This window comes from Hippocampus guttulatus, chromosome 13 (assembly GCF_054856545.1).
Source record: "Hippocampus guttulatus isolate MCC_2025c chromosome 13, RoL_Hgut_1.0, whole genome shotgun sequence".
NCBI lineage: Eukaryota > Metazoa > Chordata > Actinopteri > Syngnathiformes > Syngnathidae > Hippocampus > Hippocampus guttulatus.
The window spans coordinates 17,452,361-17,475,655 of record NC_141273.1 but is presented as its reverse complement, the minus strand read 5'-3'; the positions used below and the strand labels follow the sequence as shown (position 1 = coordinate 17,475,655).

Genomic DNA, 23,295 nt, shown 5'->3' with positions numbered 1-23,295 from the left:
TTTTGCTCTCATTTTTCACGGGCTGAACCGAAAGACTTTCTTTACATCTACAAAAGGTTCATTTCCCTCACATATCGTTTACAATCCTGTCTAAATCTGTGTTGGCACCTCTCCTTTGCCCAGATAATCCATTCACCTCACAGGATGCTGATTTGACAACATAATTATTGCACACGTGTGGCCGAGGTTGCCCGCAACATAAGGTCACATTCAAATTTGCAGTTTTACCGTACCGTAGGGCAGTGGTCCCCAACCTTTTTTGCCCCACGGACCGGTTTAATGTCAGACAATATTTTCAGAGACTGGCCTTGAAGGTGTGGTGGATAAATACAACAAAATAATTTGATTTGACCCGCATGAAAACTGTGGTATTTTCGAAACATTATCATAGGCTCGGGTGTGCTGGATCATGTCCCAGCTGTCTTCGGGCAGTAGGCGGGGACACCCTGAACTGGTTGCCAGCCAATCGCAGGGCATCCCCCTTTCACTTAGCCAATTTTTCTACATTCGATAATTAGAACTCCTCTTGAATGCGGTCACTGTAAACAAAAGTTGAGGGACAATTGTCTTTACACGAATTTGAAGTTTTTAAAGGCATACGAGGTCAATGAATCTGTCACAGCATTTCAGCTGACACAGGCGCAGCGGGTTGCACACGCAGATCACGCACTGAGGGTAGCACCAAGAACCTGCGGGCCCCCCCAAAAAAATCAAACTCGTAAAAAAGTGATAATAATAGGAATTACAATCATAAAGGATCGAATATTTATAATAACGTTTTGTAAATACCTAATATAAAAATAACACAGGCTTGTTTACAGAGGGAAAAAAAACGATGATTCTCCTGTGCTGACTTCTCGTCACTCTTCCTTTAGTGCTCCGCAACCCCCCTGTGTCATTCGTGAGTGGTTTGATCCATTATGCTCCCATCGCTAATTTAGCATAATTAAATTTTTGGATTTCTGGACATGTGGTCGAAAAGGCACCAAGAGTCGGCGGCGCAAAAGATGAAAAGTAAAAAAGAGCGAGATTAAGTTTATGATCGCGCGTCACTTGCAGGCAAATCAATGTTTTAAATAACAATTGTTTATTTTGTTACAGACATTTTTGGATGACCACAATAACCACAGCCATGTTTAGATGATGCGTTTACTGTACAGTACATGTAGTACTTAAGTAATGCGATAATCAGAAAAACCTGGTTTCCAGGGTTCAGTCAATAGTTCGATTTGTTTCCCAATCCATCTCGTAAACACCGGCACATTTATTACGCTATGAAAATTATATAGAATGTTCCATGACAAAGTTGTTTAATATGCAACGACTATGCCGGCATTTTTGAGAGGTTCATGGGGCAAGAGCGACATCTATTGGTGAAACTGTAATTTTGAAGGAAAAAAATCGATATTAAAGCTGTGTCGATTTCATATTCACCGTTTTCACATTATTTCAGGTAGAACGCTGAAATTTTCATATAGCCGTGTTTTAAATATAGGACAACAAAATAACAATTAATTTAGAAAATGTTTGTACCTTGGTTCAAAACTATATTTCACTGTAGAATCCCTGGATAGTTTGTCTTGTATTTCTGAATACAGGATCAATACTTCAATATGTTCAAGGAGGAACTCAAGGCCAAGTGTAAGCTTCAGATGATTAACCATGCACCACAAGTACTAAAGATCAATCATCAACCAGCAGGTCCAAAGGGTTTGCAGTAGGATCTGAGGGGGACAAGTTTATAGCTCATCATACATGAAATTGATAAATGTGTGCGTGTAGTGCCCAAGATATAATCTAGGGCTAGACCAAGTACAATGGCCACTGCAGTGGAAACGGGGAATTGCTGTTCTCGAATGAGCTCAAATGGCATAAACTGTGTGTGCGAGTTTACGGAGCTCCAATCAACCATCAATGCGAGCGGAACAGCATCCATGTCAGTTTGGTTCCAACCATAATCTGAGCGATTTTAGACTACAAGTTTTGGTTCATACCCTCCCTCTTGTTCTGAGACTGGTGGTGATGCATAGTGCCAAAAGTGTGTTTCAAATGAAGTACGGCTTCTACTTTTTGAAGTTGTTCACTCTCGAAATGCCAGCCATTGCCAGAACCAACACGTCTCGGAAAGCAGTGAGTCGGAATGTGAGTGACCTAGGGATGGGTAAACTACGGCCCGCGGGCCGAATCCGGCCCCTTGGTCTTTTTAATCCGACCCGCCGAAGGTTGGTCCACAATTAAGGTTCGATGTGAATGATTGCATTCATTTCAATTGGACTTGTATTGACAGGCATTTCACCGCCAGGTGGCGCATTGATTTGAAGTTGCAGAACGCGGGGGGGGGGGGGGGGGGATCTTTTCGACCACCTAGGACCTCTGTATCGCTCTACTTCTACTGGTCTGATCACAACCCATCTGCAGCAATGCACAGGCTAAAAGAGGGCATCAACAACACTGTTGTCATTTAAAAAACTATATTAATACAGTACGTTCATGCTTTTGTTCTGTTGATGTTTGATATGGACTGTCAACAAATGCTTTTTTTTTTTAATGTACCATAGCTCATGCTGACCTGGCCCTTCTGTCAAATTTTAAAAGTCAATGCGGCCCCTGGGCCAAAAAGTTTGCCCACCCCTGGAGTAACCAATACCTTAACGAAGGAGGCTGTTTCTTGCCTTTTGCAGTGGTTGGCCTCTGGCTAGCAACTGTAGACATCTACAATTACCAACAGGTATCACTGACCTTGAACTCGATTCACCATTTCATCGATCTGAATTAACCTCTCCAGCGAGTTGAGGCAGCAGAAAAGTCCCCTGGAGAGGTCTCATGATTGGCCAAACATTGTACAGCTGGCACACATCGCATTTGTTATTACTCTCGATCATGCTGTGCATATCTGGATGCCTTACCCACGTGGGCCGCTCCATGGGCTTCCTCCACCAGGACACGAAACCTGCCTGCCAAGTTAATAGGGTGTCCATCTAGGTGATGCCACAAGCCTGTGGCACCCTGGTAGGCTTTGCTCACCCTCCAGGCAGTTCTCTCTTTGGGCGATGCACGCTTTTGATCCTCAAACAGTGTTTCTAACGCGCCTTTTGGGAACAACGTGATAAATCCCACTTCTGCACTTACCATTTGGCGTCCTGGGTGGTCTGCAGCTGTCTTTTTTGCCACGAGATCGGCGGCCTCATTTCTCTGTTCGACCCACCCGTTCCTTTGCTGTGCCCTTTGCACTTGATTACCGCCTCCTTGTGACATTTCATCAATGCTTCCCGCAACGGAATAATCTCATTCTGATGTTTGATTGGGGTCCCTGTCATGGCCAGGAAGCCGGCTCAACCACGGAGTCAGCTCCACATGTATGATACCACAAATTTACGCCTGAGTCTGTAAAAATGTTGACAATTTTCAAACGCTCTTATCACTGCTCTCAATTCAGTCCACTTGGCCCCTTGATTCCCCTCCATTATCTCTGCCTCCATTAACTGCAGCCAATCCTGACCATGTTGCTGTACTACTGCTTAGGCTCCTTGCAAACCCCCACTCTCGGGATGTCCGAAACAGAAACCGTCTATGTACAATCTGATCTAGGCATCTGGCCACTGAGTACCTTGCAAGTGTGGCAAGTGGACTGTTCAATTCTTCACGCAGCACATTCATGGGGATCCTCCTGGATAGTGTCTGCCATGTTGATGTCTTCGTGTGTGTATGTGCCGTGTGGCAGAGCCAACATTTTTTCCAGACGGCTGTGTCTAGGAGACGACATTGTGAATGCTGCCCGAGTTACGTAAGCCATTCCACGATGTGTTGTAAATTGAAAATTCCAGGTGACAACAAAAAGCTCGGAGGTGTGTATCGCAACTGCTCGCCGTCATATGTGAATGAAAAAATGTTCTGCATCTCTCCTGCAAGCAAAAAGCAAAATAAAGTATTTGCCAAGTTAGTGACCGTGAAAAATGTATGTGTGTGGTCTAGCACAGTGAGAGCTGTAAACGTGTTCAGGGTAGGTGTGGTCACATTCGACTTCGTACGTCTGAGGTCGTGCGCCATGCAATACTTTCCCACAGCTTTCTCTACTGGCAAAATGAGTGTATTTCAGGATGACGACAAGGACTCCAGAATCCTGGCCCTCTTCAGCTCAGCATTCCTCTCCGGGATGCCCTCCGCAGGCTCCGGACTTCGTCGATACTGGTTCTGTCAGATGGGCGCAGAGATGGAAACCACAAAGGTCACCAGGGAGATTGCGGAGCAAATCCTGACATTGGAGGTGCCCCGGGTCCACTGTCCCTGCGGCCACAATGCAACCATGGCTTTGCAATCGGGGTGATGCGTTCTTTCTACACCGTGGCCTTGCATAATTTGTTGATTTTCCTAGATGAAAGCATTTTGGGTGTATGCCGCAATTCGATAACCAGAAAGAGTAGCTAAATCAGGGGTGGGCAAACTTTTTGGCTCGGGTGCCGCATTGACTTTTAAAATTTGACAGAAGGGCCAGGTCAGCACGAGCTATGGTACATAAAAAAAACTGCATTTGTTGACAGTCCATATCAAACATCAACAGAACAAAAGCATGAAAGTACGGTATTAATATACTTTTTTTAAATGACAAAAGTGTTGTTGATGACCTATTTTAGCCTGTGCATCGCTGCAGATGGGTTGTGATCAGACCAGTAGAAGTAGAGCGATACAGAGGTACTAGGTGGTCGAAAAGATTGCCCCGCCCCCCGTGTTCTGCAACTTCAATCAATGTGCCACCTGGCGGTGAAATGCTTGTCATTACAAGTCCAATTGAAATGAATGCAATCATTCACATCGAACCTTAATTGTGGACCAACCTTCGGCGGGCCGGATTAAAAAGACCAACGGGCCGGATTTGGCCCGCGGGCCGTAGCTTGCCCACCACTGAGCTAAATGGTCAAAATGTCTGATAGCGGTTGGGGTCCAGTCAGATGCCTTTTACACACTACTTAACTATGGGTCGCAAATCATTGGCCTGATGATGCGGCCCTATGGCCAATGTCATAGCTGGTTCCGCGGTTCAGTTACACTCATCCCATACCATTCCTTCTGCTCCAGAGCAAATGATGATGTGTTCATAATACAAACGTGCAATGAAGCGGCTCAATAGGTGGATTCAACGGGCGGAGGCTTGTAAACTGAAAAAGTGGTATACACGCCATTTACGAGTGGGGACTCGGCAATCAGAGACTCGTAGGTCGGAAACGCCTGACTCACTTTGCTTTGACGCGGTATTTGTTCTATTGTGGTTGCCGTAGTTAATGATTAATAAAGTTTCTGACCTTCTGCGCATGCGTAAATCACAAGGTACGCGCGTATGCGTGTGTGTCTGTGCGTGCGCGTGGGTGTGTGTGTTTCTCCCCAAACATCTTGTCTGGGTCACAGATGGTGCTCTGACCGCGGTCAAATCAGCCGCCACAGCGCAAAGTTGAAGTCAAGCCAGCCGCCACAGCGATTGTAAATACTGTAACGTTACGGTAATCTGCCGCCATCTTGACAACAATGTTACCGACAGTCTCTCGCGGTCTTTTATGCCGCCCGATTTGGTTGAATCCAAAACAAAACATATCATGGCGATTGATAGTAAATCGACATTAAACGTCTTTAGCTATTTGGGGGCCGTGAGAATCTCCGGTCGCAATGACAGCATCAAACTCTCAAATGTAGTCGCTGTATGCTGGAATCACGTCCAGTAAACGTAAATTCCTTTGTAAATGCTACAGTTGTGTGAAGTGTCAGCGAAGCGGTCAACGCACCATATTTGATTTGAATGAGCCATTGGTAGTTTCACGGTGCATGCGTGTCTGAGTAGTGACAGGGGCGTGCACGCCTTCTTTGAACCTTAACTTTTTTGACATAGACAACAAAACAACCGCAACTGTAAATAAGTGCTGAGTAGAAAGAGTGAACAAAATACAATAGAACGCCTTTATTAACACTGTTTAGTGCAGACGTAGCGAAATCGTGGTTATAAAATATTAGAGACAACCAATAATAACAGTAATGACAAGCATTATTTCTGTCCCACTAACTGTCAGGATGAGATGTAAGTAAGGACGGGCAACTGAAGCCCTGCGACCACGCTTTAAGTGGCCCCTTGGTTAATCCCTCCCCATTGAGACTGACAGGTGATTATTTCCCCCCCCCCTTGGTATTTCTTTTTTTTAAACAAGAAAAAACGAGAACATTTATATACTGTATATATTTTTTGTGTGTGTGTGGATTTGGATTGATATGCAGGACAAACATCGTACCTCATCCATCCATCCATTTTCTAATCCGCTCGTCCTCACAAAAGGCTGTGGGGCATGCTGGAGCCTATCGCAACTGTCTTCGGACAGTAGATGGGGGACACCCTGAACTGGTTCCCAGCCAATCGCAGGGCACTCAGATGAACAACCATTGGCAATCACAGTTCGGGACAATTTAGAGCAGAGGTCCCCAACTGCCGGTCTGCGGACCGATGCTGAAAGAAATCTATCGCGAAGAAGAAACAAATATAATTGTTGCTCTGGAGTATGAGTTACATTTATTGGGCACTTTTTTTTTTTTTTTTTTTTTTAAATATAACCAAGAACGAGAACAGTTGAGTTAAGACTGGCAGCCGGAATCCCTGTTTCTAAAATGCATTTATGGCAACAAATGAGTTCCAGTTTGATTTAAAAAATATATATTTCGAACTAATGAAACGTTTTGGGGGTTTTTTGTTTAAAATGACTTACCTTAACTAGACTCCCATGTCACATTGTAACCATAGCTAGAATCTTGGTCGGTTATTGCTTTTTTAAGTTGAGGACCAGCCAAACTGCTGGAGATCGCAAATGACGGCGGCCCTAAAAGTACGTTGGAGACAACAACTCTGCCGGTGTTCTGGATTCAAGTTATGGCTGAATACACTGAGATCGCCACAACAGCACTGTTGCTATTTCCGACATCCTACTCTGCAGTGACGGCGACCAAAACAAAATTACAAAGTAGACTAGAGATAAACCACACACTCCAGGTGTCATTGTCTCCGATTACCCCAAGATGGGACCGCCTGATTGCAGAAAATCAAGCTCAGGGCTCCCACTGATTCAGCATTGTGATGAGTCATAATTTTCATGCACTTTGAATTTGCATTGTATCTTATTTGGAAGTCACGTTTAAACATTACCATAGCGACAAGATTGGACGTTCCTCGGGTCAAGATTTGTGTTTATTATTATCTTTCAAAAACACCACAGTTTTCATGCAGCTCATACCATATTATTTTGTTGTTGTCACGTTTGCGAGGTGGTGGTGGACCCCAAAAAGCAGGCAGGAGGGAGGAGCAGGGTGTATTTGAAGAATTGTATTAAAACAAAGAAAACTAAATCCCAAACACACAAAGTCCAAAGTATCAAACAAAAAACCATGACTAAAGCTAAAACATAACAATGAACTAAACATGACAGAAACTAAGAGCAAACAGCAACACACATGACAATAGCAAAAGCAACAATGACCCGACACTGAGTGTTCGGGCTGGGAGTCCTTTTAAAGCCCTAATTAGTTATGAGCAACAGGTGTGCAGCTTCCGGGAGAGCCCTACAGTGCCACCTGTTGGTCCCTAAACCGAATCATGACGGTTGTATTTATCCGCCACACTTTAAATGCCGGTCCCTGAAAATATTGTCTGACATTATACCGGTCTGTGGGGCAAAAAAGGTTAGGGACCCCTGATTTAGAGTGTTCCATTAGCCCGCCATGAATGTTCTTGGAATGTGGGAGGTAACCGGAGTACCTGGACAAAACCCACACACACAGGGAGAACATGCAAACTCTACACAGGAAGGCCCGACCAGGAATCTAACCCTGGACCTCTGCACTGTGAGGCCAGTGTGCTTACCAGTCTGCCACCGTGCTTTCATCTTATCTCAATATTATTCACATTTTGAGTGAATTGACTGCTGAAAATTTTTTGCCCCCTCCCTCCATAATTTCAGTTGCCCATGCCTCTGGGAGAGAGTTTCTCTATCTCCGTAAGCACAACTTCTTGACGGGAGTGCCTCGCTCGCTGGGGACAAGCGGGAATGCTAAAATGCTGCCAAATTGTTTAGCATGACTGAAAACTGATAACAAGGTAAAAATAAAGGGGAATGTTAACAGAGCTGTTTGTAACAGGTTACCTACCGCCTTACAAGGACTTCTTTTAAGTCTCAAAATAAACACAAGGCACCAAGCTGATACTTATTTAATGACATGTCGTCCTCGCTGGGAGTGCAGTGTTTCCATTTGCATGCCCTACTTGCACTATTTGACAATTACAATTTTTGTGGCTAGATGATGAAGTTGTTCCTCAACATGTGAAAATAAGCTAATGTTTTTATTAATGCTGTCTTTTTCTTCCACATTCTAGGCTCACACTTCTGCAAGTAGAAGCCGTATGCCTGATCTAACCACCCTTGGCTGCATCCCAATAGTTGTGGTAACCGAAGCCATACTTGAAATTGGTCCTGCATTTAGTGTCTGAGCAGTGGGCCATTTGCATGGGGCAGGACTGACCTCTGAAAGCAGGCTTTTATCACCGAGGCAAGTGTGCTGACATTTTTTTTATGCTTGGTGTATTTCGATGAAAGTGCGCCACAAGCATGTTACTGAGTCACCTGGCTGACATACAACGTGACAAAGTTTATTCCGTTCTGGCTCAATTTACCATGTAAGATTCTCTCTCTAAAAGACACTTACTAATTGTTCTGCTCTTTTGCTGCTCAAAGTTGGATGGTCTTTGCTTTAATTTGATCACAAGCACATAATTGCGGTGTGAAACGCACTAACCTCGTCACTCTTGGGTTAGCTTAGCATTTAACATGGGTTCTTCCATCTTTTCATCACTTTGTGAGCATGATACTTGTCAGAAAATAAACATTTTGAACCACAGACAGCGATGCAGTACCGCGTATTGTAAGCCTTGCAGAAGTTGTCATTAACAATGTAGGTTAGTTTTGCAATCGTAATACGGAGTTAAGAATGCGGGAGAATTTTCTGCTGCAGTTGCCATGTTTTACTGCTTTTGTTGGCCACAAGAGGTCCCCACAGACCCTGAGAACACAACCTGCATTTAAGTGTCTTTTGAGAGTGTATAAGGCACAGGTGTCAAACACAAGGCCCGGAGGCCAGATCCGTCCCGCCACATTATTTTATGTGGCCCGCGAAAGCAAATCAAGTGTCAACTTCCATGATCGTTGCTAAAATCTGAACCAAAAATGTCAAATTGTCACGTGTAATAAATAACGATGAGATGTTGCAGTATTTTTAAGGAGTTCACACTGAACAAAAATATAAAAATATAGTTGACTGATTTCAGAACTAGTAATCACTTTGGGAGGGGGGGGGGGGGTTGCATGTGTGTGTAAAAGAAAATAATGTGATGATTAAACATTTATTCGGTTTCACTGTTGTAACGGCCCTCCAATGGAAGAAGTAACTCCAAAGTGGCCCGCAACAAAAATAAGTTTGATACCCCTGGTATAAGGCCAATTTGGACCATCCTGCTCTCTCTTCACACCTGAGACCTTGTAACACTAATGGGTCACATGACACTGTCGAGGGAAAGTGATTAACTGCGCTCAATTTGAGCATTCATTTTCCTACCTGTGATACACGTAGCAAATACAAAGTGAAAATTTGACATACAGTCTGTCAAATAAAGGGTTAAGTGATTGCCCCTAAAAATAAAGATGTGCCCTTCCTTTGGCAGCAATGACTTGAACACCAGCTCAGTGATATGTGGCTTTCTGTTCAGCCCGTGTATTGCTGAGCGGGCATTAAATGCACCGTGAATGCCCCGCTGAATGGAGAAAAAGTCCTTAAAAATGGCTAAATTGGTCCACAAAAGTCATTAAAAGGTCCATAAATAAAAAGCAAGTGGAAGAGTGGGAACCCTGTATAACTAAATAGCTGCAGAAATGGGAATGCGAGACTCACTTTTGTGAGATGTACACAGACATACAAACATACTGTGTGGCTGTATGAACGGTATGCATACATACAAGGGTGCTGATACAAATTTTGATGTGGTTCTCAAATGAGCACCAGAGGTTGTTTAGGTTCTTATTTCTGCCCGAACCGCTGACCTAATACATGAACTTAAAGACATATAGCACACCTGGGCAAAGTCGGACCTTTGGGCCGTAGTTACTGCAGGACATAAAATAAAACATCATGTCTGCTTCGCTTTTATCATGATGTGCACGGGTCAACAGTGCAAGCCAACAGGAGCAGTGACTTGTCTTAAGTGTTGGCAACTTTTTCTGTATTCACTGACTTCTCCAATCATTCTAGCACAGTAGTTCTTAACCTTGTTAGAGGTACCAAACCCAAACAATTCATATACACATTCACCGATCCCTTCATTACTGAAATATAAAAATATGATTCAAGAAGTGTTCCTTCAGTTTTGCCGGTGTGAGACTAAAGTTGCTCAACTTCGCATAACAAATCATGCAGATAGGATGCTGAGTCCCATCACATTCCGTAGTGCATGTGAACCCGTGGTACATATTCATCCGACCACTTAGGTTTGTTTTTTTTTGCTCGACATAGCATGTATTAAAAGCATTTAAAAAAAAAAAATCCCACAACATACTATCACGACGGCGGCCCGGTAGTCCAGTGGTTAGCACGTCGACTTCACAGTGCAGAGGTACCGGGTTCAATTCCAGCTTCCCTGTGTGGAGTTTGCATGTTCTCCCCGGCCCTGCGTGGGTTTTCTCCGGGTACTCCGGTTTCCTCCCACATTCCAAAAACATGCATGGCAGGCTGATTGAACGCTCTAAATTGTCCCTAGGTGTGAGTGTGAGCGTGGATGGTTGTTCGTCTCTGTGTGCCCTGCGATTGGCTGGCAACCGATTCAGGGTGTCCCCCGCCTACTGCCCGAAGACAGCTGGGATAGGCTACAGCACCCCCCGCGACCCTAGTGAGGATCAAGCGGTTTGGAAAATGGATGGATGGTACTATCACGACAGTCACACGTTGACTACTGAGTGAACTAAATTTCCCACAGCACTGATTGGACAAGCAATGCAGTGTGATCATCTGCAGCCAGCAATGGCCAAGCAGGCGTGTCATAACTAAGTGACATCTTGAGCCACAAACGAACCCAGGTTAAGAACCACTGCCCTAGTAATTATTCATATTTTCCTATTCAATTAGCATGTTGATTTGGCTTTTGAAAGATTTGTTGCCCAACTCTGATTTGGAGCATGGCGTTCTGTGATGAGCTGACTTTTTTTTCGCACAGTTCTCGACGTGGTCTGTTGCTCAATCTTTTTTTGTACCTTGGAAGGACTGCTTTCTTATTTTGAACGACTTTGGAATGACCTCCCACTGAACATTCGGCAAGCCTCCTCGCTGCCTATTTTCAAAACCCTCCTCAAAACTCACTTGTATTCTTTGGCATTCGACTCGGCATGACTTAGATTTGTTCTTGGTTTTACTGTTTGGTGCTTTCTACCGCCTTTATTACCGATTTGTCTTACTGTTTATTGTGCATGTTAAATTGCTCCATGTACAGCACTTTGTATGCAGCGATGGCTGTTTGAAAGTGCTCTATAAATACTGTTGACTTGACCATCGAAGCACCGGTGGCAATACAGAAATAACCGTCGCACCAGCGAAAAAATGCATCGTGAAGAAGAAACAAATATAATTGTCGCTCTGTGGTACGAGTTACATTTATTGGGGACTTTTTAATTGGAAACAAGAACAGTCGAGCTGAGACTCGCAGCCGGAATCCCCGTTTCGCAAATGCATTTACAGCAACGAGTTCCAGTTTGATTTTAAAAATTCTATTTCGAACTACCGAAACATTTTTCTTTTTAGTTTAAAATGGCTTACCTTAACTAGACTCCCATGTCACATCGTAATCTAAGCTAGAATCTGGGTCGGTTATTGCTCGTTTAAATCGAGGACCAGCCAAACTATGAAAAAAAAGCCAATTTATAATCCGAAAAATGCTGTCTTTTAGTTATAGTTTCTTTGCATATTGAGAAATATAAAACCTTATTCTTTTTTTTATTACTATTATTTTTGTTATGATTACACATAGTGGTACAAGTAGTTGATGTCAGGTGTGTTGCACCTGAAGGCCATGTGTGTGTGTGTCACATTTCAAACACCCACAAACAATAGCACTGCGGGTTGTGTCAAATGTCATCTTTGAGCTCCTGGCCGGGTTTTAGTTCGGACACCCCTAATCTAGCTGTTCAATTAATTGTCAATCTAAATGTCAGTTTTATCGACTGGGACTGTATTGTGTTGACAACTTGGTCACTTTTCAGTTCAGTACAGGCTGCGGCAACATGGCTGAACATTTCCACATAAACACTCCCTTACTGGAAAGTGCTGCAATGTCCAAACGTGTGGGAACCACTGTGTATCTGAAAATGGAGAATTCCCAGCCCTCTGGTTCTTTCAAGATCCGCGGCATTGGGTACTTGTGCCAACAGGTAGATACATACACTTGCATATACGTACAGTCGGAAAGTATGGAGCGTGTACGGAATTACCTTATTTCATATTGATTCTATCCTCTGCAGCTTAAGTCACAGTCCAAAGGATTTGTCTGCTCCTCAGGTTGCCTCTTTTGTCATATTATCACTTAAATATTGGTACAGTACTATACAGTAGATGGTTGAGCTGTGTACATGATGTCTTATTCCAGGTGGAAATGCTGGGATGGCGGCTGCCTATGTAACCCGAAAAATGGGTGTACCGGCCACCATAATAATTCCCTCATCAACGCCTCATTCTGTTGTCCAGCGACTCAAGGATCAAGGTGCTCATGTCAAGATTGTGGGCAAGGTATCTTTACATGTCAGTTTTGACCATAACAGGCTGTTTAGGTTTGATCGTTTTTTTTTTGTTTTGTTTTTGGTTATTTTTTAGAAAATGGTGTTGTGAAAAGGTCATATAAACAGCCACTGTACACAGGTTTGGGATGATGCAAACGCTGAAGCTCTCAGACTCGTCGAAACAGAGGGACTTTCCTATGTGTCTCCGTTTAATCATCCCTTGATCTGGTAGATAAGTAATCACTTGTTCATGCATCACTACTTTACATCCTCTGAATTCTTTAATAGTTGGTATTTTAAATGTTCTTCCTCCTACCCAAACAAAAGGAAGGGGCATTCTAGTCTGATCGCGGAGGCGGCAGCCAGTCTGGGTCCAAATGTCAAGCCTGGCGCAGTACTGATATCAGTGGGCGGAGGGGGCCTCCTCTGTGGGGTCGTCCAGGGTCTGAAGGATGTAGGCTGGATGGACGTGCCCATCGTCGCCATGGAAACAGTTGGCGCAGACTGTTTGAATGCTTCCGTTAAGACAGGAAGGATCGTCACCTTGGATGACATCACCAGGTCAAATTTCTTCTTTGAGCCTTGCCTGAATATCGCAACTGCTCACATATGCTGGAAAAAAAAACATCATCCAAAATCAAAATAAAAATCAAATTTTAGAGGAAGAAAATGACAATTTATCACATAGTATAGATGTTTATCTTGCACCTGGGATCACAATATGAAATTTAATGTCTAATGTTCCAAATTTATATTTAATCATGCACTGATTTTGACATAATTCCCCCACGAACAAAGGCCAAATTTAGAGTTGTATTCATTAATTGACAATGAATCACTAATCCAATTAATTGATAATCATTCATTCATTTTCCGAACCGCTTGATCCTCACTAGGGCTGCGGGGGGTGCTAGAGCCTATCCCAGCTGTCTTCGGGCAGTAGGCGGGGGACACCCTGAACCGGTGGCCAGCCAATCGCAGGGCACACAGAAGCAAACAATCATTCATGCTCACGCTCACACTCACACACTAGGGACAATTTTGAGTGTTCAATCAGCCTGCCATGAATGTGTGAGGAAACCGGAGCACCCGGAGAAAACCCACGCAAGCACGAGGAGACCATGCAAACTCCACACAGGAAGGCCGGAGCTGGAATTGAAGCCGGTACCTCTGCACTGTGAAATCGACGTGCTAACCACTGGACTACCGGGCCGCCCTAATTGATAATAATTTTTGAAAATTGACCAGTGGTTTTGAGACCTATTTTAATTTAAAATTGTTCGAAATTCTCAGAATTTCAGCCCGACAACAGAAAATATTCTCAGACTTGTGTTGTTGTCCATGCAACAGTAGGGCTGCCAAGATTAGTCGACTAAACATGGCTATGTCGACGGTCGAATTGTCAAGAATTAATTCAGTAGTCGACGAGTCATGTAGCTATTTATTTATTTGGCACTTTGGTTTTCGCGCCTCTCCTCCCACGGGCTGTGTGCCTGTCCGTGACGCACATGGGAAGTAGTGGGAATCGGGTCATTTCTGTTGGAAACAGAAGCATGATGGGTAATGCAGTCTCTGTCACGAAGGAGTCAAGCCAACTGCAGCAACAAGTGCTTATGGTATTCATGAGAGTGACATGCCACCAAGGCAGTCAGACAAATTAACTTTCCATGACCAAATAATACAGGATATGAACGTCAGTGCCATGGTCCGCTTTTATTTTCAAGTTGCTCCTGGCAGCGTGAGGGCCGACTTCCTGGAGTGTCAACAGAGGATCCGGTAGTTTTTCCGAAGAAAAACATCTTTCAGAGTCCGAAATAAATAAAACTTAAGTAATGTAAATTATTTATTCTTTCTGTTCGGCCCGGTACCAAATAACCCACGGACCGGTGCCAGTCCACGGCCCGGGGTTTTGGGACCTCTGGTCAAGATACATCGCAGTGCTGTGTTGTTCGGCTGAAGCGGGTGAAAAGGAGTGTTTTTTGAAGGAGGTGTACTGCTTGTAATATCGTAACATGACACCGATATTGTGGCAGTCTAATACTGCGATGTCACCTTGATCAATACATTTCTGTACACACACCTATATTTATCGTTTTATTTAGATCAGAGACTGTCTGTTGGTAGGTATCAGAGTGGGTATTATACTCGAGAAATTATGTTATCTAAAAATGTCTCATTTGACACTGATTATTGCCCCACTGTCTTCAAAATCCCCCCCCCTTGTCTGTTTGTGTCTCTCTCTCCCCAGTGAAGCTAAATGTCTTGGTGCAAAGACAGTTTGCACAAAAGCTTTTGAATACAGTCAGAGCAATGAGATCACAATCATTTCGGAAGTGGTTACTGACAAGCAGGCTCTTCATGCTATGGAAACATTCCTGGGTGAGTTTCCATTTGAAAGAACGTTAAAGTTGAAAGTCATTTTGCTGAAGTAAACCACGGAGAAGGTAAAAAATGTTTTGTGCTGCTTGGGTCGACATTTGTTAGATGAAGAGCGTGTCCTGGTGGAAATGGCATGTGGAGCAACACTTGCGGCTGTCTACAGCGGAGTTGTGCACCGATTACAGGCAGAGGGTAAACCATCACTTTCCAAGAGATTTCTCAAGGGCCAAAGCGCATATCCACTTGGTTGTGTTCACTTCGAAATATGTTTTTTTGACTTTTCAGTGTAAATTTTGAGGTACCAGTTCTAAACTTTCCATGAGAATTAATGGGTATCTATAGTAAATACAGGTAACAGAAATTGAGGTAATTCATGGGACTAAATCAGTCATTTCCCAAATTAAAGGTTGGCTCTTAATAGTGAATTTAAAGTTAGGGAAAATATCTTTTTGCATGATAATATACATATAATATACTGTATATTAAAAAAATCCTCGATTCACCCCTCGGGTGGTGTCCGTCCCTCATTCAGCTCGGGTCCTCTACCAGAGGCCAGGAAGCTTGAGGGTTCTGCGCAGTATCCTTGCTGTTCCCAGCACTGCACATTTCTGGACTGAGATGTCCGATGTTGTTCCCGGGATCTGTTGCAACCACTCATCTAGTTTGGGGGTCACTGCCCCGAGTGCTCCGACCACCACAGGCACGACTGTCACCTTTACCTTCCAGGCTCTCTCTAGCTCCTCTCTGAGCCCATTTCTCGAGTTTCTCATGTTCCTTTTATCTGATGTTTCCATCACTTGGGACCGCTACATCCACTACAACGGCTTTCCTCTGCCCTTTATCTATGATCACGATATCTGGTTGGTTCGCCATTACCATCTTGTCAGTCTGGATCTGGAAGTCCCACAGGATCTTCCCTCGGTCATTCTCCACCACCTTCGGAGGTCTTTCCCATTCTGACCTTGGGGTTTCCAGTCCATACTCCGCACAGATGCTTCGGTAAACTATGCCAGCCACCTGGTTATGGCGTTCCATGTAGGCTTTCCCTGCCAGCTTCTTACACCCTGCAGTTATGTGTTGGATCATCTCAGGTGCCTCTTTGCACAAGCTACACCTTGGTACATCCCGTGTAGGGGCTTGATGGTCCCTCTTCCACCACCTCATCCTCTGTTCCCCATTGTCTGAGACATTCTCTGAGTACGTCATCCGTTGGAGCCTTCTCCTTGATGTATTCATGGAGCTTGGATGTTTCATCTTGGACAGTGGCTCTCACACTCACTAGTCCCCGGCCTCCGTCCTTTCGGCTTGCATACAGTCTCAGGGTGCTGGATTTGGGATGGAACCCTCCATGCATGATGAGGAGCTTTTGGGTCTTAACGTCCGTGGTCTGAATCTCTTCCTTTGGCCACCTTATTATTCCTGCAGGGTATCTGATCACTGGCAGGGCATAGCTGTTTATTGCCCGGTTCTTATTCTTGCCATTGAGCTGGCTTCTTAGTACTTGCCTCACTCGCTGGAGGTATTTGGCCGTAGTCGCTTTCCTTGTTGCCAGTTCAAGGTTGCCATTGGCTTGTGGTATACCGAGGTACTTGTAGCTGTCCTCAATGTCTGCTATTGTTCCTTCAGGGAGTGAGACCGCTCAGTGCGGACTACCTTGCCTCTCTTAGTCACCATCCTACTACATTTCTCAAGCCCGAATGACATCCCGATGTCACTGCTGTAGATCCTGGTTGTGTGGATCAGGGAGTCTATGTCCCTTTCGCTCTTAGCATACAGCTTTATGTCATCCATGTAGAGGAGGGGACAAACCAATTAGATGGAAAGCTACAGTTGCTTCATGAATCTTCATTTCACCATCACAAACAAGCACAGCAGCTCGTGGGAGGTCATAAGTTAAAAACGCCAACACACCCCAATGGGGCCCGTAATGATCTGACATTTAAACATTTTAGGTCGTCTACCGGCTCTCTTGGACCCCCTGCTGGTGATAGTGTGTGGAGGCAGCAACATAGACATGGAGCAACTATCTATTTTGAAACATAAGCTGCAGACAAAGTAATTGTGTAGCAGAGTAAGTGTTCAAAATGCACAACATGTGACTGTCATGTTATGAATGTATCTTAAGAATGCCATTTTAGAAATGTACATTGTCTTAAAGTTGTTCTTATTTTGATTACCTAAAAAAATTGGTATGTGAAAAACGATAATGTCCAATTGTATGTATATTTGGGGACTTTTTTTGGGAGAGGGTGGGGGCAATAAATGTCCGTTTACCATGCTTGCCCACCTGGTGGTGTTGCAGTCCGTTGTTCTGGCACCCTGAAATCCTTTTGCAATTTAACATTGCAATTTTTTTCTCGTTGATGTAAGGAAAACACCCTCGAACATTTGTGCTCACTAGCCTATATTTAGACTTGATGACAATAGATGGACTGTGAGAGTTCATGACTCAATGTGATTGGTGAGTGTCTGTTTGGCATCTGACATCAGACTGAATCAGAGCAGGGCCAATGTGGCGTCCCACTTTGTCAGGATTTGTACATACACTTTAAAACATGCAAATGTGTTCTTTAATTTACAGGAGAACATGTCACCTGATTTACACGCTTCACAAATGACAAATAAATGCAAACTCATCTGAATAACCTTACAGTTTGCACACAATAACTGCACGTTAGCTACATTAATGTTGTTCAATAACTGCACACAAAAACAATAATGTTGTTTCCTCTGGATTTTCCCGGAATTCCGGGTTTTTCAAATTTTAATGAAAATCTCTCTGGAGAATTGAGGAAAATGAGTTGAGTTGACAACATTGAACGAAGATGCGTTTCAGTTCGTTGTTTTGCTTTCACGAGCGTAGCCATGTTGAGACACTCACACTCGTAACAGTAAAGAGATTTTCGTCTCTTTATAAACACACTTGCTAAACCCCAGTGAAACAAATAAAAGACACCGTGGACAAGACAGTTGTCATAAAAAATATATTTGGACAAAAAGGGAAACGCACAGATTGGCAGAAAAACGTGTCCGTCTGACTTCGAGTGTCGTCTCGGCTAGTTTTAGCTTAGCTGTTGTCGTGTGTGACGTCGGGTGTGTGTCGTCGTTGCGTCGGCGCTGATTGGTTGAAATCAAAAGATGCGCTTGCGTACATGTTTGCGCTGAAGCACGCACAGCAGGGAGCAGCGGACTATCTACTGCTGAGGCTCGCTGAGCTTGAGTGGCGTCGCCACAACAGTAATACCCTCGCCTCGCATTCTCATGGCCTCGCCATTTCTCGGAGATTTCGAAATTTCGTTGAGAACGGCAGCCACAAACATAATTAAGAGTTGACTTTATCCGTGTTTTTGGACACACATTTACAAACCCCTCATGCACTTCAAATTAAGTGCCACCGCTGTGAGGGAAAAAAAACATGTTCCTCCTAATACCACTTCAACTGGTAGTACCCGGAGAAAACCTACGAAGGCATGGGGAGAACATGTAAACGCCACACAGGATGGCCGGCGTTAGGAATCAAACCACCGTGCCGCCCAAGATTAATTTTGTTTTCGAATTCACTGGTGAAAGTCGAGATCATTTGTCATTCTTCAAAACTCTTCTGGATATTCAGCATGTGTTAGGCCAAATGCAGATGGGAGATTCTTGGCTCAACGTTAGCTCCTGGAGAATGTTCTGAAATGCTTGTTGCTAAGCATCGTGTTCTTAATGTAATCAAGATGAGATACAGTAAGTGTCTATCATGATGTTATGTAAGATTGAGTCACTATGAGGTTAGAAACACAGCCTCCATGACTGCTTCCCTAGCTGTAGGCTGATTCGATTTCAATGTGTGAATCCTGGTCACACTTGGAGTTGCTCTGATTTGTCAAACTGGGGGGGTAGGGGTAGGTGCTTGGATGACACACCACAACACTCTCTCCTGCTAACCATAATTTGGCAGGCACCCAAGAGAAATTTGCAACCCATTTCTATGACTACGGTTGCAATGACGATTCCAACAGAGGCCATTTGAGCAGCGTTGCGACTAAAAATAGGGAGTGAAAAGGAAACGTGCTTTAGTTTGGTGTCAATGTTCATGTACGTGCATTTCTGATTTAATATCAGCATGTTGTCTTCAACTTAATCGTGTCACATGCTGCAATTATCAGTTTATTTGTGAAGATAATTTTGTGATAGAATGTGATAAATGTTTTTCCTATTCACTGTCTTAAGCCTCAGTTATTTCTCCTTAATAGTATATACTCTCAGGGCGGCCCGGTAGTCGACTGGTGAGCACGTCGGCCTCACAGTGCAGAGGTGCAGGGTTTGATTCCGGCTCCGGCCTTCCTGTGTGGAGTTTGCTTGTTCTCCCCGTGCCTGTGTGGGTTTTCTCCGGGCACTCCAGTTTTCTTCCACATTTCCACATCCCAACATGCATGGTAGGTTAACGGATCACTCGAAATTGTCCTCAGGTGTGAGTGCGAATGGTTGTTCGTCTCTGTGTGCCCTGTGATTGGCTGGCAACCGGTTCAGGGTATTCACGCCTTCTGCCCGAAGACACCTGGGATAGGCTCCGGCACGTCCCGGGACCACTTGTGAGGATAAAGCAGATCGGAAAATGGATGGATGGAAGTACGCTCTCTTAGAGGTGTCAAATTATTGCGTTAATTGCGAATAATTAATTACATCCATATTTTGCGTGTTATGTTTTTTATCGCGTTAATCTAAATTTTAATCTCTAACTTTATTGTTTCTGGAGGTGGGTTGCCTTTTTCTAATACAGTATCCCTTTTACGTGTTAGCTTCCTGTGTTCAGGTTGTTGAGGGTAGGGAAACAACTGTCAGTCACAGCCTGGAGCGGACATTGATTGGCTGTCATGATGTTAAGGCTTGTTTAGTATAAGCTGATTGGCTCCCATTGGAGTTGGGCGGGCTAAGTAAGCAGCAGGGAGGAGAGGTGAGGTGAAAATGGAGGAGCATGTGAGAGTTCTCGGCCCAATGAATGGACAATTTACATTCCAAAAACGCCCTGACGGCACTATTGATACAGGTAGAGTGTTGTGCCTAATAAGAAGGAGTTTACTTACCACCGAAGCAGCTCAAGTTTAGCCTCATACATCAATGCAAAGCACCCAGTCTCGATTGCAGCCACGGCTAACGTTAGCACCAAAACTGGGAGCAATCAAGGGAGCCAAAGCAAAGCTCTTAGCCAAACTAAACTCGAGGAGAACACCCCGCATACGACGGATGAAATCAGCATAGCTGCTGTGTCCTCTGTAGCATATTAGAAGTTGTTGATGTTTATTTCAGCCATTATTTTGTCATGATGAACAGTATTATTTCCCGAAGTGTAACTTGCAGCACTGTGTTTTAAGGGTCTGTTTTATTTATTATCTGAAGCAAGTTCCGTGTTCAGTACTTGTATTGCTCAGAAAAGTGTTCTTACTGTTTTTGATATTTTAACAAAGTAAATCGCTTGGACTGCATCTGTTTAAAAAGAATAAAATACTTTATAATACCACTTTTTTGTGGTGTGAATCTTTTGATCTGCCTTAATGCTCAGTAATGTAATGAATTTAAAACGAAAATAGGGGGTTTCTCACCAATTTTTAGATGAGATTAAAATATAGATTAATCAATTAATTAGATCATAATTGATCTCACTTTTTTTTAATCTCTTGACAGAACTATGCTCTCTCAAATGTTGATTTGATGTAAACGTGGAGCGCGGAAGTATTTCAGGATCCTCTTCAGATTTCAGTTGTCTTTATATCAAGAACAAAAACATCTCAGGTGCATGGACGGGGCATTTGCTTTCTAATTTTAGAACAGCAATGCATCTACTTTGCCTGCTCGCCAAATGGGTTGAATTGGTCAACGCTATGCATCAGTGAATGCAGTACAGCAGCTGCATGCACGTATTTAACCCAATTATGGCTGGCAGGCATGCTGGCAATGAATAGGAAAAAGATTATTTTTGTTATGCTGTACATTTTCAAAATAAAATTTCAGTTTCAGTTATTCAATCAATGGAAGGTCTTGTATTTTAAAAAATGCTTCAACTGAATTGGTTGCCAGCCAATCGCAGGGCACACATAGACGAACAACCAATTGCGCTCTCACTCATACCTAGGGACAATTTAAAGCCTTCCATTGACCTGCCGCACCTGTTTTTGGAATGTGGGAGGAAACCGGAGTACCCAGAGAAAACCCACGCAGGCACGGAGAGAACATGCAAACTCCACAAAGAAAGGCCGCAGCTGGAATATATATATATATTGGGATAGGCTCCAGCACCCCCCCCCCCCCCCCCCCCCCCGCGACCCTAGTGAGGATTAAGTGGTTCGGAAAATGAATGAATTATTTATTTGTTCAAACTCGATTTCGGTGTGTGGGGCGGGGTAAAGTATAATTTTAAAAAATTGTATTTTCATGAATTGTGGGCCTGTATGGAACATATCCAACATCATGTATGGTATTGTTTAATGACAATCCATTTTCATGGCGATGTGCTGAGCTGATTTGCGCTCGTAGGAGACTCCGGCGAAGAGGCGGCGGCGGACGCGGCCGTTGAGAGGATGACATCGACCAGGGTGAGCTGATTTCACGTTGGACTTTGTTACATTCCATTTATGTTGAATCCCTTTTCAAACATCCCCTGCGGGCTTTGTGGTGTCCTTGGAGAAGTCATACAGAGTAGCCACAAGATGGCAGCTCTTGATAGCAGGTGACATAGCAGTCATTCATTTAGTGAATTTATTTATTTGAAAAGTTATATATAAAATGCATATTTTTAAAATCGGTTGTGTGTGGGTTAAAAGGTCTCGCTTTTTCGTCCCCAAAATGATGACAGTCATGAACCTTTCAAAATGACACTTCATCATGAACAAATGTCGTGCTGTGCAATTCCCAAGATTTCCACTGCGACGACTCCTCCTGGGGAACTGCGGTTTCTCTCTGAGCCCGCCCTAACCGACACTGAGCCCGAGTTGTTGGAAGCCAAGTAAGTCACTGTATGTTTTTTTTTTTTAAGTAATGTTTCAAAACTGCTCTCAGGACTGATGCCAAACAGTTAAAGCACCAATGCAAACCGATACAAAAAAAAATTCAGACAAGGGAGACCTTGCTATTAGGGACCAAGCAAAAATTTGTAAGTCATGTTTGTAATTCCAACTTGACCGACGTATTACCCAACTTAACACACCTCTCTTGGTCAGCTTTTCTGCCAAATCGGCATTGGCCTCCCCATCAAAAAATACAAAAACATTCCATACTGGCCGAGCCCTATTCACATGTACATTTTCCTCTTGGTACAGACTTCAAAAGAAAAAGAAAGTGAAGAAAAATGCAGAAAGGCGACCACCGCCACCACTGCCCGTGTCATCTCAGGACACGTTTTCCAACCGGGATGTCGGAACCGAGTCGGCAGACAAAGTCCGACCCAGTCGCCGTCCCCTTCCGAAGAGACCGACCAAGAAGCCCGGTGCTGCTGTGCGACTCGACCCATGACGGTACTTTTTTGTAATGATTTTCTAAAGTTTTTGTTGGGTTTTTTTTGGACAAAATGTCAACTTTCTTGACATGATTTATTTGTAAGGGCTGAATTTCTGGACAGTGGCACCACCAAAGTGGAACACAATGTATTGATCCGATTTCAAAAATGTTTTCCCCTCCTGAGGAAATAATGTAACTACGTTTAAATTTTTAACTTAAGAAGTTAACCAAGTGTGTCATACAACTAAAATTAATGTGTTACTCCCCGTGTACACAGCTAATTGAACGGTCAATAATTTTCACGCTAAACGTTAGCCACATGCTATTAAGATTAGCATCTAAAGAAAATTAATTTATAATGAATTCCAAGCATCGCACTGAGCGACCAGAGCATACTTGACTCTGTGGCCATTTCCTATTCTATGGTTATCATCACTTGTGGAGTTCAGCCATAACATGAAATCCCACGTCTTGATAGTTTCAAGTCCCAAAGCGCACGACCCAAAAATATTCTAAAAGTTTCTACGATAGTCGAGGTTTGATTTTTATACAGTGCAGTATTAAATTCTGACCATCATTTGAGTTGCCTTTGTCGTCTTTTACGGTGCAT

The 23,295-nt window shown here is 43.7% G+C and overlaps 1 protein-coding gene across 2 annotated transcripts; it reads left to right on the top strand.

The window, feature by feature from the left end:
• Positions 1–5,333: 5,333 nt before the first annotated feature.
• sdsl (serine dehydratase-like) lies at positions 5,334–23,262 on the top strand. 2 transcript variants are annotated; one of them, XR_015102667.1, is made up of 12 exons: positions 5,334–5,492; positions 8,396–8,568; positions 12,318–12,485; positions 12,576–12,612; positions 12,701–12,840; positions 12,970–13,058; positions 13,158–13,391; positions 15,079–15,209; positions 15,315–17,280; positions 21,726–21,784; positions 22,106–22,194; positions 22,508–23,262. XR_015102667.1 is itself a non-coding variant. In XM_086127236.1 (10 exons), the coding sequence occupies exons 3-10, from the start codon at positions 12,339–12,341 to the stop codon at positions 17,266–17,268; spliced, it is 972 nt and encodes a 323-aa protein (XP_085983362.1). In that variant the 5' UTR covers positions 5,334–5,492; positions 8,396–8,568; positions 12,318–12,338; the 3' UTR covers positions 17,269–19,412. The 2 variants fall into 2 exon arrangements, 1 of the variants encoding a protein (XP_085983362.1); XM_086127236.1 differs by lacking the exons at positions 21,726–21,784; positions 22,106–22,194; positions 22,508–23,262 and having other exon boundaries at positions 15,315–15,401; positions 17,162–19,412.
• The last annotated feature ends 33 nt before the right edge of the window (positions 23,263–23,295 follow it).